The sequence below is a fragment of the Gekko japonicus genome, unplaced genomic scaffold, assembly GCF_001447785.1.
Source record: "Gekko japonicus isolate JY-2015 unplaced genomic scaffold, Gekko_japonicus_V1.1 scaffold132, whole genome shotgun sequence".
Classification (NCBI taxonomy): Eukaryota; Metazoa; Chordata; class Lepidosauria; order Squamata; family Gekkonidae; genus Gekko; species Gekko japonicus.
In genome coordinates, this window is record NW_015173677.1 from 165,913 (window position 1) to 181,437 (window position 15,525).

Below are 15,525 nucleotides of genomic sequence, written 5' to 3' on the forward strand. Positions count from 1 at the left end.
CCAATGTTTTTCACTGAAAGCAATGCAGTGCAGATCATCCTTGTATTTAAGTACACACATTGATAAACAGCACCAACATGTGCATGTACAACTGCACTACACTGTTTTCAACAGAATGAGCACTGAGTGTGCATCCAAGTGCATATTCCATTGAAAGCAAAGCAGCTTGGGTAGATGGCCTGCAGTGGGATGAACACCCCTGCACGTAAATTTTCTTGGTCTATTCTTGTAGACTACCAGTATTTACTTTATTTACACCCTGCCTTTTTCCTCAGTGGGGACCCAAAGTGGATTACGTTGTTCTCCTCCTTATCTCCTATTTTATCATCACAACAACCCTGTGAGATATGTTAGGCTGGGAGTGTGTGACTGGCCCCAAGGTCACCGTCACCCAGTGAGCTTCCATGGCAGAGTGGGGGATTCAAGGCTGGGTCTCTCAGATCGAAGTCTGAAACTCTGAGGCACAATGGTGTGAAGTACCGTTGAAAGAATTAGTCCTGTGTACAGAAATGTGCTCTTTTCCTGCAAAGTCTTCAAACATGAAGCGAGTTTTTCTTTTTGGAACAGGGCTCAGTGGGAATATATGCAGTCATCCTTTTCTGACTTAAAAAAAGGACAGCTTTTAGGAAGGAGGTCTTCTGTTTTGCTTTTTCACTTCTCTTTTTATAAAGGGATTAAAATTATAGACAAATGGAACAGTGCAAGAAGGCAACCTTATAATGGAATAGGATTGTCGTCTACTGCAATGATTATTATAATTATCATCTTGCCTTTACTGCATTGTCTCATACCTTTGCCATTCTACTTTCTGCACTGCTGATAGAACACCTTTCCTTAGGCAGTTTGTTGTTCATTTTGTTTTGCAGTCCTAGTCCTATTGCCTTGTTCACTGGTTGTCTTGTGCTTTCTGATCACAGTGTTTATATTCCATAATCCACCTTGAGTCTCAGTGAGAAAAGTGGGTTATAAATAAAATAAATAAATAATAATCCACCTTGAGTCTCAGTGAGAAAAGTGGGTTATAAATAAAATAAATAAATAATTTTTTAGGGCTATATTGCTTCTGCCAGACACTATTATGGCCCTCTACTTTTATATCCAGAAGTTGTCAGGATGAGGATAGAAAGCATGGACCACACCCTGTTTGAGCTTCATGGCCATTTGGCCACGTTACAAAGCCTGAAGCTAGTGAGGACACTTCTTGCCTTATGCAGGTACTTGACAGCAGCAGGAAACACAACTGCAAGCACTGGTGAGAATGGCAAACACTTCGCTTCGTTTTGTCTTGAACAAAAGGAGAAGCGTTTATAATTTAATTTGTCCCATCATCATGTTTATACATTACTATGCTCTGTTGTTTCAGTAGGATAAGTTTGGTTGTTTTAAACCACAGTTGAAGAAAAACTAATTTATAACAATAGACAAATTTTCATAATGTGCAGCCTATGAGGGATGCATACATGTATCAGGCCCAGCCAGGGCTGAGGGTACCTGTAGCCACCTCCCCAACTCTCATATGTGTTCTCTGGGTCCCTGAGGTCAGTTGCTAAGGTCTGGCGTGTAGATGGCAGATAATGATACTCTGCTGCCTCCTTAAGGGCAAAAGTATTTAAACCCATCCTGGCAACTCCAAAAGCTTCATACTGACTGCCAATCACAGCAGCGGATATTGTATACCCTTTTATGTCTAAAAAGGACATATGGTGCTAAGTTGCTTAACAGGTTCGCTTCTTGCACAAGTCAATGACTTTGAGGCTCAATCATATTTCCAGGTCATCTGAGTACCAAATGAGGGGGGGGGGGAGCTAAAATGGGCTTGGATTCTAAGAATCATAAGTGGAAAGGACTTCACAGAAAGGATCTTTGCACCCCACATACAGCTACTCCTGAAACTGAGGGAGGGACTGTCACTGGAGACCCATGAGGGGCTGTAACTGGAGACCAGCTCTCTCTTGTGAGAGCTCTCACTCCATTGGACCAGAGTTGTCATAGAAAAGGTGATTCCTATCAATTTCTCCTGTAGCTCAGCCCCTTCAACCATTTCCAAGGGTCCTTCAACCTGCAAGAGCTGGTTGTTTTTTTTAGGGGGATCCAGAGGGAAGGGGAGGCAGCAAACTTTTCCTTCATAAACTCTACTCTGTTCACAGTTCTTAGGATTCAAGCCATTCTCATTGCCAATTTTTATCAGCTCAAGATGTTTGGCATTTTACATACTGCTGTTTTTACCCAAGGGCACTGGACTTAATGATTTCCAAACTTCATGTTTAAACAACACACTGAGATTTTCTACAAGTTTCACCTGTTATATTCAGCATGAAATTGGGATAAGCATACTTACTGGAAGTAAGTCTCACTAAAATCAATAGGGCTTAGTTCCAAATAAATATGTTTTAAGATCAGATTGCTGAGCTCTTATTTCTCCACACTTTTTTTTTTAAATAGTCTTAGCAAAAATAAGATTTGTAGCTCAACTATACTAAGCTATGATGGGCGGGGTGCAAAAGAAGTGGCTGAAGCTGCTGCTACTGCTGCAACAGCAAAACTACTGGTAGCTTACCTTTTGGATAAGGTCTATACCAGGGGTGGCCAAACTCAGGGCCGTAGCTAAAGCCTTCCTAGTGGGAAGGCCCTGGGGAAAGTGGGGGGGGTTGGAGTGTGTGTGTGTGTGCACATGAAGCGCGCCGCACACACATCACCCAGAAGTGGGGAGTGTGTGTGAGAGAGAGGCAGAGGCGGCTACAGGCTGGGAAATCCCTGTGTGTAAAAGGAGCGGGGACTGCGGACTTTGCCCTTGGCATCTGCGCTGGACCGGGACCAGCACCAGAAAGGGATCCGATGCAGTTTCTCCCTGTCTCCAGCCCTCCTCCCTTTTGATGTAGAGCTCTCAATCTCCCTCCCTTCCTCCCTCCCCCGGTCTCCTTCCTCCTCACCATTGCTCTTCTCCTTGCTCTCCATCTCTTTGGGATGGTGTCTTGACAGGGAGGGGGAGGAGGGCAGCAACTCAGCTGGGGAGAAGAGGGGTGGGAGATGCCTCCTCGCCCCCCTGCCCTGATTGGAAGAGGGCAGCGACTCAGCTGGGGAGAAGAGGGGTGGGAGATGCCTCCTCACCATTGCTCTTCTCCTTGCTCTCCATCTCTTTGGGATGGTGTCTTGACAGGGAGGGGGAGGAGGGCAGCGATTCAGCTGGGGAGAAGAGGGGTGGGAGATGCCTCCTCGCCCCCCTGCCCTGCGAAACTTTTATTGCAGCTTTCTCTCCTGCCCCCCCTTTGTAAACTGAAAGACTGTAGCTTGCAGGATGAAGAGTCCCTCTTGAGAGAGGAGGAAAAGGCAGTTTGGCAGAGGAGAAGAGGAGGAAGGAAGAAAGGGAGGGAAGGACCTCGAGCGTTGCTTCAGGGGCCACGGATCTAAGGGGGTCGAGGCAGGAGAGCCCCCCTCCCTGCCTCAGTCCTCACTCTTCCAGGCTTTGGGCGGCTGGTCGGGAGGAGAAAGGAGGATCACAGCCTTCTGCCAGCCAAAGAAGCCAGCCCTGGGAACTGATGTCGGACCCCTTCGTCCTCCCTTCCGTGCAGCACAGGAGCCCCAAGGACTGGGAGAGGTTGGCCTCGATGTTCTTCGGGAAAGACTTGGGTCTGCTTGGGGTGTTGTACCAAGCTGGCGATTAGGGGGGGAGTTTCTGGCCGAAAGTGAGACCAGCCTTTCCCCCCCCCGTCGCTCCAGCCCCAGTGGCTCCCGGTGGTGGAGTGCCAGCGCTTGGAGGCGAGGTGGTGCATCTGGGTCTCTCTCCCCCTCGCTCTCTTCCCCCCGCCCCGCTTGCCCTTCTCGGCCAGTTATGCAGACTCCCTCTGGTGCTCGAAGTTGCTGCCGCTGCTAGGACCCGATGCTTGTAGCTCCAGAGCTCGGGGGGAGGGGGAGCAGAGGATCGGGAGGGAGGGGGCCCACAAAAACAGCGGGAAGGCCGGGCCCTGTGGGCCCCACACAGGCTACGGGCCTGGCCAAACTTGCTCAACAGAAGAGCCACATAGAATAAACGTCAGATGTTTGAAAGCCACAAGACATGAACAAATGTTTCACGCACATTTTTATTGAAAAAATATGCAAATTTGCTTGTTATTAACATTAAAGGAGACTGCCAAAATAAAAACAAAGGCATTAAAAACAGATATTGATAATGATATGTATTTGTCCAAAGGTATTTGCTTGTTTGCTAATTATATTTATTTGTCTAAGAGAGAGAGAAAGAGAGGTAGAAAGAGAGAACGAAAGAGGTGGAAAGAAAGAGAGAGAGACAGAGAAACAAAGAAAGCAAATAGATGGGGGGGAAGGAAGGAAGGAAGGAAGGAAGGAAGGAAGGAAGGAAGGAAGGAAGTGCCTCCCCTTCGCTTCCCCAGCTGCCCTGGCAGGAGCCTTTCAGAAGCTTTTGGAGCTGGAAGGTCTTTTATGATGGTATACAGTTCTTGCCCAACCTGCTTCTGGCTCCCAGTGACAATGGTTCTTGCAACAGTGTGATCCTTATGTCTTATGTGCTGCTATACTAATATGACAGCTCCCAAGATGGAACAAATGAGAGGGTTTGCTTTTCTGAATTGCATGAGTGTGCTAATATGTAAGTCCAGCATAGAAATGTGGGATTTGGACAAAGAAAATGCAACAAGGTATATTAAATGCTGGTCCAGAACACAGCTAGTCCTTTGAACACAGTGGGACTTCCAAACAGACATGAATATGCTTTGACTGTTTGATTTCTGCATTTGTTATTACAGGCATTCCATGCATCAGAAGTAATTCTGTTTAAAAACACATTTTTATTCAATTTATAATATACACAAAATTTATGTATATAAGTGCCCTCAAAGGGCAACCACCTTATGGCTTTCAAGTGGGAAGCAGAAAGGTTGGCCATTGCCTTCCTCTGCAAAGTCTTGGTCTTCCATCCAAATACCAACCCTGCTTAGCTTGTGAAATCTGAAGAGACTGGGATATATCATGCTACTTTCCCTCTCAAACACATTTACAGTATTTTTTTAAAAGATAGACCAACACTGTCGTCATAAACATTCTGCTTGTGCAGATGTGTTCTTTATAAATTCTTATGAATACACACGAAGCTTATACTAAATCAGACTATTGGTCCACCAATGTCAGTATTGCCTACTCAGACTGGCAACAGCTCTCCATGGTCTCAGGTCTTTTATATCACCTACTGCCTGGACCTTTTGAACCAAAGGACCTTCTGCATGCAAAGCAGAGGCTCTTCCACTGAGCCACAGTACCTCCCCATGAACATATGCTCTTCAATTTTAAATATATTTTAAACGCACTTACAGACAAACACACAGTGCCATCCCAAACAGGTCTACTTAGAATCCTAATGAAGTCTAGTTACGTAATAGAATGACACTGTTACAGTCATTGTTGACTTCAACGGCCTTAGGAGGCTCTCACTCTGTCTAGGATGGCACTGATAATCTTTTTCAGGCTATAATCCTTTTCACATTTACATGGAGGTAAACACCACCAAAATGTTGGATTACTTTCCACATAAATAAGCATGGATTCAAGCTTAAAGTGTTGAATAGGGTTCTGTGAATTTAGTATGCTGCAAATGAAAATAATCCCAGATTTTTATGACTGAACAGGTTTTACACAGATATGATTGTCAATGTATGTTTCATGGATTGTATGTTTGGCTGTGTTCAGCTACGTTACTGCTTCAATGAATAGGAATCCAGTGGTCTATATGTAGCTCACTACTGTCCACTCTGACTTGTGTCTGCTCTCCAAGGCCTCAGGAAGAAGGCAATTCCAGACCTGGAGCAGACTCTTCTAGAAGGAGGCAAATTAAAGCCTCAGGTGCTGCAGCTCCACCCGACATTCCGATGTAGGCCAGGGTGTTTTATCAAATAATTACAGTTTTAAAATGGCTGGGTGTGTCTGTTTAGAAGATGCAAGAAGCTGCATCTAAAGGAATGTAAGGCCGTGTTTGAATGCATTACCATTACAGGTCTAGCTAACTTCTCCTTGAGGAACCTCAAAGGTGGCTTCCAGTTCCATAAGATTCCCGGGGAATCACAAGTCCTCGGACAACACCCTGGGACAGCCTCAGTAGTGCAGTTCCCTGCTAGGCAGAGTCGGAAGCCTCCAAAGAGCTGCGCCCCTCGGCATCGCGCACCGTCCAGCACCGCTCCCCTCCATGCGTGCCCACGACCAGAATCTGCACGTCTGGGGCAGGTGACGGAAACGATCCCTACCTGTGCAGGCGCGACGGGGGTGGGAAACAGGGGCGCCGCGCCCGCGTGAGCACACACGTTCTCCCCAGGATCCCCACCCGGCTGCCCTCGCCCCTCAGCTCGCGCGACCTGCTCGCCGTCAGCCCCGCTCGCCCGCCCGCCTTCCTCAGCCCGCCCTGTCACTCTAGCCTCCCGCAGCCAATCGCGCGGCCGTCTGTCACCTTCTGCCCACCCCCTCCTGGGAGGGCGGGGAGCCGGAGACTGGCAGGGGGTGAAGAGAGTTGAATGATTGAACTTTTTCTGGCGGAGTTTGTGCCGCGCTGCCGGGCTTCGTCGGCGTCTCCCTCCGCTCCGTGTGTCGAGGTGAAGCGGCGCGTCCCGAGGGCTGCTCGGCTGGGCTTCCTTTCTCTCCGCCCGCGGAGGCTGCAGACACACGCACACACTCGCCCACACACACAAAGCCATGGGGTTTCGGGAGCCCGGCGCGCCGCCTGTGACCCTGCTCCTGTGGATTACGGCTGCCTGGGGCTGCCTGCTGGGCGCTGCTGCCGCTGCCGGCGGCGGGGCTGGAGAGACGGCGGCGGGGGCCGCTCGCAGGCAGGAGGAGTCCTTCTCGGCGGCCAGCGTCTACGGAGCCAGATGCGCGTCCAGGTGCCTCAGCTTGCAGATCACGCGCATCTCCGCCTTCTTCAAACATTTCCAGGTAGGGGGGGAGGGAAGACGAAGCCACGCTGCCCGGCGGCAGGACTCTCCCCTGCCCCGCCGCTGGAGAGGTCACGCGTGTGCCCCACGCTCCCAGCGCCGCGCCAGGCTGGGACGGAGGGCTGCCGCCTGGAAATGGCCAGTGCCTCCGGCGAAGGCGGCAACCCTCGCCCAGTGCGCGGTCGTTGTTTGAAAAGAGCAAACTTTCCCCCCTCCGCCCAGAGCATGGCTTACTTCCGAGTAGACATGTTGTACGCGAAAGCCACAGTTCTGTCCGCACGTGCTCGGGGAGAAGTTTCAGGGAACTCCGCTGCGGTTTTGCCTGAGGACGAGGGCGGTAATCCCAAACGTGCTGCCTGGGAGGAGAAGCCGCCCCACTGAAATCAGTCCGGACTTGCGAGGAGACGCCGTCTGGGCGAAAGGGGAGCAGTCCTTTGGGGCGGGTGTGTGTGTGGGGGGGTGTTCCATGCTCTCTGTGGAGGACCGCGCTGATGTTCACGCGAGGATGGACTCGTAGTACCTCAGTACTTGACGTTATTCCGTTCACAGCCGGTCTAGCCTAATCGTTCCGGGTTCATTTATGCTAACTTTAAAGTTACAATTGTCTCTGTGTGACTTTCAGGGCAAAGTGGGCTTTTACATTATTGTCTTGGCTTTGCAAAAGGAAGAAGATGATAGCAACCCTAGGCTAAATCATATGGATCACAGGCAAGTGTGTAGGGATGCTAAGTGGATACTCTTTGTTGCAGAGTGTGGATGTTTGTATAAAAAAAAAGGAGTCGTCCCCTCACTCCTTTTCAGTGCATGGTTATGTATGGTACTTGGCTTCTGATTTATATTCATCCTTACAGAATTGGTGACACTTGCAGAGTCGTTCCTGGGCTTGGGCCTGAAGTAACCATACTTGCTGTCACTTAACCACCATTTGTTATTCCTCTGTAGTTTTTGTTCCTGTCGGTGGTAAAGAGGTCAATACTCTTTCTCAGTCATTTGGTTAATGCTTATGTGATTATTCACTATCCGGATTAATGATTATGATAGTCATTCTGGATTCATTGGTTAGAGATGAGAGTGTGGTTTTGGGTAATCATCTTAGATACCCAGACTGTGTGGTGTGTTTTTTTAGGGATATATGTGCAAGTTGATTGGATTTATAAAGCCACTGAAAAGATAAATGATACATGGGGGATTTTCCCATCCCCCAGAACTTTTTTCAGTGGAAAGGTGTGTGAGACACAGTAAGAAAGCAAGGCAGAAAGAGAGAGCAGGCAGATGTGTAATTTTTCAGTATCCTTTAGCTGAACATAGTCCTGATGTAGAGTTGTATATTTTTAATAAGACTTGCAAAGATCAGTTTTCTTGGTTTGGCCAAGAACACTAACTTCATAGTCTTTATGCAGAGTTCCATTGAAATCAATGAGTTTTGTTGTATCAGCCTGCCTAACTCTGCATGTGATTGGGATGTATGAAAATAGGCTGTTTTTTAAATCACTGAAATGTGGTCAGCAAAGAGAAGTTATTTTTTCGTCAGTGGGTCTTTGCAGATGTCCCAGTTTGCATTACTGGTAGTTATTTTGGTTATATAGGGTGTGTAGTATGGCTTCTGTGCTTTCTGCCACAGGCAAGATGTTGGAATCGTTCTCTTTGAACATTCATATGTTTACTAGGTTTTTATGTTGGAGGCTGTCTGTGAGGCAAGGAAAGGAAAATGAAGCAGGAAAAGATATGGATCTATCTTCTTTGGTGTTTTAAAATCTGAACGAGGAGCTGCTTATGGAAACTGGTTGTCAGGTGGGAGTCCCCCTAATTTTATAGCAGGTGGTCAGTCCTAGTTGGAGAGGGACATGCCTGTATTTGTAAAGTGAAAAAGTACGTCAGTGGATGATCTCCTTTTGTACCACTTCCAAAAGTAAAATGGTAACACTGTATCTATGGAGAGCTAGCATGGTATAGTGGTTCGAGTGTCAGACCCAGATTTGGGAGACCCAGGTTCAAAACCCCACTCTGCCTCTAAAGCTTGCTGGGTGACCTTGGGTCAGTCACACACTCATCCTACCTATGTTTCACAGTTGTTGTGAGGATTAAATGGAAGAGTGGAGAGTGATGATATAAGCTGCTGTAAGAGAAATGTTTTATATAAGTATCTATTGTTCAGTCCTCCTCATATAAATATCTAAATAAATAGAATGAAACACCTGTGCAAAACACAAACAAGACACTGTTAGGATCATCAGTGCAGGATCAGTGTTCCCCCATTCTACTGTCTAGAAAACAGAATTAACATTCCACTGCATACGGATCTTGTAAAATCACAAGACGGTAGCATTAGAAAGTTTTGCATTCCTTGCTGTCTCTGTCCATGACACATCCTGTCCTCCCACTTTCAGCTGTACACAGCCACAGTTAATATAAAAATCTGGAGTAGCACGTGAGAGACTGATGATGCTGTCTAAATTTTTGCGAATCTGCATGGATTTTCTGCAAGGATTCAGAAGTTTATTTGATGTGTACATGGAGCTGCTAGTGCTGCTTGGGTCATCCTTGCTTCCCAGCAGTCTGTTAATCAGCCATGTATCAGTCCTGGTTGTGCAGCTTGCATGACCAGCTCTGTGATAACCAAGATGGAATTAAAGGTACCTTGTTTAACAAAGTTTTTTTCCCTTTGGTGAGCTTCCTGTGTTTATTGCAAAATGCTCAATCAACAGTGTAACAAGCTGCTGTAGGCCCCAAGGCTGCATCATCCAGTTAAGCATACATAAGCCCTGTAGGAAATAACTCAGGTTTGTATTGAAGGGGATGGAATCGTAGCCCTAGATGTAATGTAACTGCCTATTACATTACTACAAATGTGGCTTGTCCAGGTTATAGATTTAAATCTGGCATATTTTGTACTGCAGAATCCTAACATGACACATTTGGATACATTTCAGTGACTTAAAAAAACAAGCACACTGACTTCCCTTAAGATAATTTTAGGTGTGTTTATCATATCAATCACTTATGAAGGCATTTTGAGTTTGGTGATTTTGAAGTCCAATTTAGTGTAAAAATGTTGCTTTAGTTCTGTGACTTGTTGGAAATGTACCTACTTTAAATGTATGTCATAAATGTTTACCCTTCTCACTAGTAATGTATTCATCTTTTGTGGAGTATAATTAGAATGTTCAAACATGATATATGTTCCTAGGACCTGGATGAAAAGATTGGAAGAAAAAGTAGCTAGGATGTGAAGAGGTAGTGTAGATAATAAAATGCTCAGGCCTTGGTAGGTTACTTGACTGTAAGCTAGAGCCCCCAAATGTGGTATATGCCAAAAGACAACTTTGATTCGTACTATGTACACTGCTTCATATCAGCCATGAAGCGTACAAGGATTTCAGTAAGAGTCAGGTAGTGGAAACAATAGAAAATAAAATGAGACTGGAATTGCTGCCTGTGTCTGCTCACTAGGAACTATATTTTGTTTAGTGGAATTTGGTAGTGAGTAAATGTGCTGAGGATTGAGCTGTATCTTTTTTTAGGGGGCGAGTTGGTCAAAAAGCTTATAGCAGACTACTGAATAATAGCTATCAGAATTTCTATTTATTCATCTTTTTTTTTAAAAAAAAATATCTTTTCATTCTTGACTTTTGGACACTTTGGTATTTGCATATGTACTTTTTAAAATGCAAAGCTCAGCAGAGAGTGAACTAAATAATAAAAAGAAGAAGATTCCCATCCATAACTTGAATGAACCAAAAATCCCCTTTTCCTTGCTGTCTGCCAATGTATTTCCATCTCAATTGAGATTAGAACAAGGTTGACATTATTGAGGAGCTCTTCACGGAAATATATAATATATGTGATATATTATATATTATATATTATATATGCCATATACCTGAATATATGGCAAGGATTATCTGTGATGCTTTCGTTGCTCTTGCAGATGCAGAGCCATAGCATTCGCAATGGTCTTTCCATATGTGCCAGTTGTCTTGACTTTTCCCTCCCATGTGTGCTCCACAGAGACTCCTAATTGACTCTTGGGGTGTTGTTGTACGAGCTGCCATGGCAACTTGCTGTCCCTATATTTCTTAACATGTGCTTTAATGCTTCTATGAAGATTTAAAATGGATATGCAGCAATAGATTTCTATAGCATTTACATGCTTTTTTTAAAAAAAGACTTCTGTGATGAGGTAGGAAAAAAGTTCCAAGAATGTTGCACCCATGAGAGTGTGATGATTGGAAAATGCTGCCGGTGTAGGGCAGGAATCTGCATACCATTTCTTCTGGATATGTCTTGGACTGTATTATTAAAGACAAAAGAACAGAGTGAACCAGGTTTGGAAAATACCATATTGTGGATAGGGAAAACCTGCATATGGGACAAGTACAGCATTTCATCATGTGGAAGCTCCCCAAAAATTACACTCCTGTTTTGAAACCAAGGCCGAGAAAAATCTCCATGTGGAAGTGGCCTAACCAAATCAAATAAGGACAACGGGAGGATGAATCAGTGGGAAAATGCTGGGTGGCCTTCACACCTGTCATCCTACTAAACACGTGGATCTACTATTTATAGGACAATCCATTGTGGGGTGTTACAATCTCTTCCATCTATTCCACTGCCAAATTACATAGATGTGGTGGTCCAAAAAACTAGGATAAAGCAAAAGATGCGAGCATGCACTCTGTTCTTTGAAGAACACAATGTACATAAAGTGGATGTGCTTGTGTGTATGGGCATACACATTCACCTGTCTTGCTGCATACATATTGTAATCCATTTTAATGATTTATGATGGGGTGGGCTAAAAGTCCAGATTGATTCTGTATTTAGTCAGATTTAAGATTAGTTCCCCTCCCTCCTAGGTATGCTGTCAAAAGAAAAAAAAAGGGGGGGGGGTCATCTTACATTGGCATACAAATTACAGTTATGAACAGTAATTAAAGGAAAGTGTGCATCACTTTTTTTAGGGTAGTCATTTCACGTTCTGGGTTGTCTTCTTTTCAAGTAAATGTGGTAAGTCATTGATGTCTTGGATCTTAAAACCAAAAATTGCCTGTCTATGAACATGTCTTTTCTTCAGAAGATATATCAAAAGCAGGAAATCGTTAAACCCAATTAATTATCTTGAAAGGGGATTAGTTTTTTAAAAAACTTGTCAGTTGGTTGTAACTCTTTTTGTTTTACAGTTTCACTGGCTAAAGGAGGCAATTTACACCAGCCAGTTCCTAGTGAAAGGCCTTTTTATGTGTGTGCTTTCTTGGCATGATTTCTTTCTGAAGTAAAAACTGCTGACAGAATGCACATTGCCAAACAATAGTGATTACATTTTAATTAGCTGGGGTGAAATAAGCTGCAAATTACTCAGTTAAGTCTTAATAACTGGCTTTTTTTTTTTTTTTGCAATCAATTGCAAATTGCTGACTTTAACCGGTAACAGCACAATACCGTCTATCTAAATTATGGGGGGATTAAATACTTCTAAAAAAAACCCTGCAGTAATGTACCAAAAGTGATATGAAGTTAATAAATGTTAAGGTCTCTGTACTCTTTTAAACTGAGAAATAGGAGGAAACAGGGAGAGAGGGGTGGTAAACTTAATATGCCCTCCCTGTTCAAGACTCACAAGTGATGACAAGGTCAAGCAGGTGTGTGTGTCATTGTTCTGCCATGAAAACCCTTTTCTCTGTTGCTACTTCACCGCAGCAGTCTCAAAAGGCCTTCAAAGTGTAAATGATGCCACTTGATGATAATAATTCATTATCTGTCTCAGATCTTAAATAAAACCAAACATTGGTACAACTGAACAGCAGGAGCAGCCTTTTGCTAAGAGATGTCTGATTCATCCCCAGTAGTCTTTGATTTGGTATATTTGCTTTGATGACATTTGCCAGTTGGTCTCAAAGGAAATAAAATAGGTTAAATGATGCTTTTTACTGGGCCAACATCCACTGGGAATGGTATACAAACTTCAGGGCTGTTCTTTAGACTTTAAAAATCTTGCACACTTTTATCAGTATAAAGGTGAAAACACCTTTGGATTTTACCCTGTGTGGGAGTGCACGTGCATGCTATAACAGGGATCAGAAAAACAGTGCTTAAGTAGTAAAGTAAGCCTTTTTCAGATGAAACACTCATGGTGCTATGAATACACATGGGATGGGCATGCTACATGAAGTCTTCATGAGATGTGTGATCATTATTTCTTCTGAATAGAGGAATGTGTTTAACTATAGTTTTGGTACATCCACGGCAGGCAACAGAATAATCTGGTGCCTGGAATTTATGTATGAAGACAAAGAACTCACACATAGCACCTTTCAGAAGAAATTGTGACAGCACCTACAGTCAGGGTTGTGTGCTGTGTATCCATCCTGTATGTGTGTTCACAGCATCATGAACGTTACGTCTGAAAAGGGTTGTAGTCTTGTTCAGTTACATTTTGAAGGGCATCAAACTTGATTAGGGAGGGAAGAGACAACTAAATCTGTCTGATATAACCAGCACCAAAGCTGCATCACATGGGAAACAAATCCTCTACCATCTTGCTATTCTCACTTCAAATTAGAGTGTCAGACTTGGACTAGGAAGAGTTGGGTACAGTTTATTAACTTATGCTCCTCCATGGGGGTTCCTTCAATATCAGTTTGGTCTATTGTGTTGTATACTTGTGTTTGGAATACTTTATTCTCAGTAATTATTAAAAATGCATTTTCAATTAGCACGTAATGACAACTTTGAAGAAATCCAGTTGCCCAGGACATGCTGGTGCCTTAAAACTTGGCTTGGTGACTGGCAGAAGTGAGGTAGGTTACCTCTTATGTTTGTGTCCTTGGTCTTGGAGATCTAATTAAAATAATTCCCTGTTCTTTGAATATAGAAGAATTTAGAAGCAAACTTACTTTTGCTTGCAAGCCAAACTAATCTCCCTGTTTAAATACAGATTACTTAGGTGATTAACTAGCATTCTGCAACACATTTTAAAGGGTATTTGGTTTAATAAGTACCTCAGAGGGGGAACCCCAATAAACCTGGAAGACAGCTTGAAAACTAGACTGATTTCCCAGATGTTGCTCAGTTATAATTTCCTTGAAGTGAGTGCTGGGATTTGTAGGTCTATAAGACAAGAATGTTATTTGAAGGCTGGTTCAATATATAATGTTTTATAAAATGCAGTGTTAATTTCAGTTACTTTACCACCTCCCCTTTATATTGAGAACATCATCTCTACTAGAAAAAAAATAGCATTAGCATCATAGGACCTCCTTATGAAAACCAAGAAGTAAAATGCTATGTAACAAAATACTACATTTATTTATGTAAATATCTATATCCCGTCTTATTTATATGATCTCAGGGTAATTAACAATACAAAAGCAAAACATCACAATTGGCCTTGCATCCTCTCTTCCTTGATGATTTATGCTTTTTGTTGTTGTTGTCCTACCTGGGTTCAAGACTGGCTATAGAAGGCTTGGAAAAAGGAGTGTTGGAAAAAACTGGTAGGAAGAAGAAGAATAGATTGGATTATACCCCGCCCTTCACTACCCAAAGGTGTCTCAGAGCGGCTTACAAACTCCTTTCCCTTTCCCCTCCCCACAACAGACACCCTGTGAGGTAGGTGGGGCTGAGAGAGCTTGTAATGTTTCCTTGTTTGTGTGTGTGTGTCTTTAAAAGTTTGGTTGCATGGCTGTGGTAGATAGACTAGAGTGGTTGAGAGAGGCCAGTGTGGTATGATTGGTGGTTGAAAGAGAGGGGGAGGGGTTTTGGAAGTGAATCTGGGTGGATGAGTATGTGAGTCAGTCAGGAGTTTCAGTTACAAGTTGACAGTTGATGTACACAAGCAGTTCTGTGTTGAAGCAGTTAGAAGCTGACAGCTGAGGTTGTTCAGTGAGAAAGAGAAAGACAGCTGAAAGCTGAGTGTATAGGAAAAAGTAAAGTAAAGTTTAAGTGAAGAAAAGTTAAAGGAAAGTCTGAGTGTCATAACAAACTGGAGTGAAACAGTGAACATATATGGCATTGAGATAAACAAGTGTTACAAAGTTACATGAAAAGATCCCTATCAGTGAGGGAGAAGAGTGTGTGTAATACCAAAGCAATTGTTCATCATTTACATATTACTAGTTACATTGTACCACCCTCTTATTTAGTATTTATTTCAATAAATCCTCTTTCATCCAAGTTTATACCAGCTCTGAATGAAATACTTCCCAGGACCACATAGTTCCTCGTAAGCTTTGAACTCGGTCTACCAAACTAGTAAGAGCAAAAGTAAAAGCATAAAGGTTTGGAAATCCTTAAAATTTCCTGGTGGCAGCAGAATATACCCAGTTAAATAAAATAAAGAGAACTTTTAAAGGAAAACTAGTCCTCCCCAATAAGGAGGATGTCACAGAGCTCTTGACAGAAACTGCTCTTTTTCAAGGACAGCTCTTATCAGAACTACAGCTTGCCCAAGAACAGCTATGCCAGAACTATGGCTTGCCCAAGGTCATCCAGCCAGGTGCAAGTGTAGGAGTGGGGAATCAAACCCGGTTCTCCCAGATTAGAGTTTGCGCACTTAACCACTACACCAAACTGGCTCTCTAGCTTTCTGATTGTCCCT

The 15,525-nt window shown here is 43.9% G+C and overlaps 1 protein-coding gene across 1 annotated transcript in view; it reads left to right on the forward strand.

The window, feature by feature from the left end:
* Positions 1–6,524: 6,524 nt before the first annotated feature.
* Positions 6,525–15,525, forward strand: part of ANOS1 (anosmin 1) — a 152,380-nt gene continuing 143,379 nt past the window's right edge. The window contains exon 1 of the mRNA XM_015422969.1: positions 6,525–6,930. Within this exon, the coding sequence (XP_015278455.1) occupies positions 6,691–6,930 (240 nt within the window). The 5' untranslated portion in view covers positions 6,525–6,690. The remainder of the gene's footprint in view (positions 6,931–15,525) is intronic.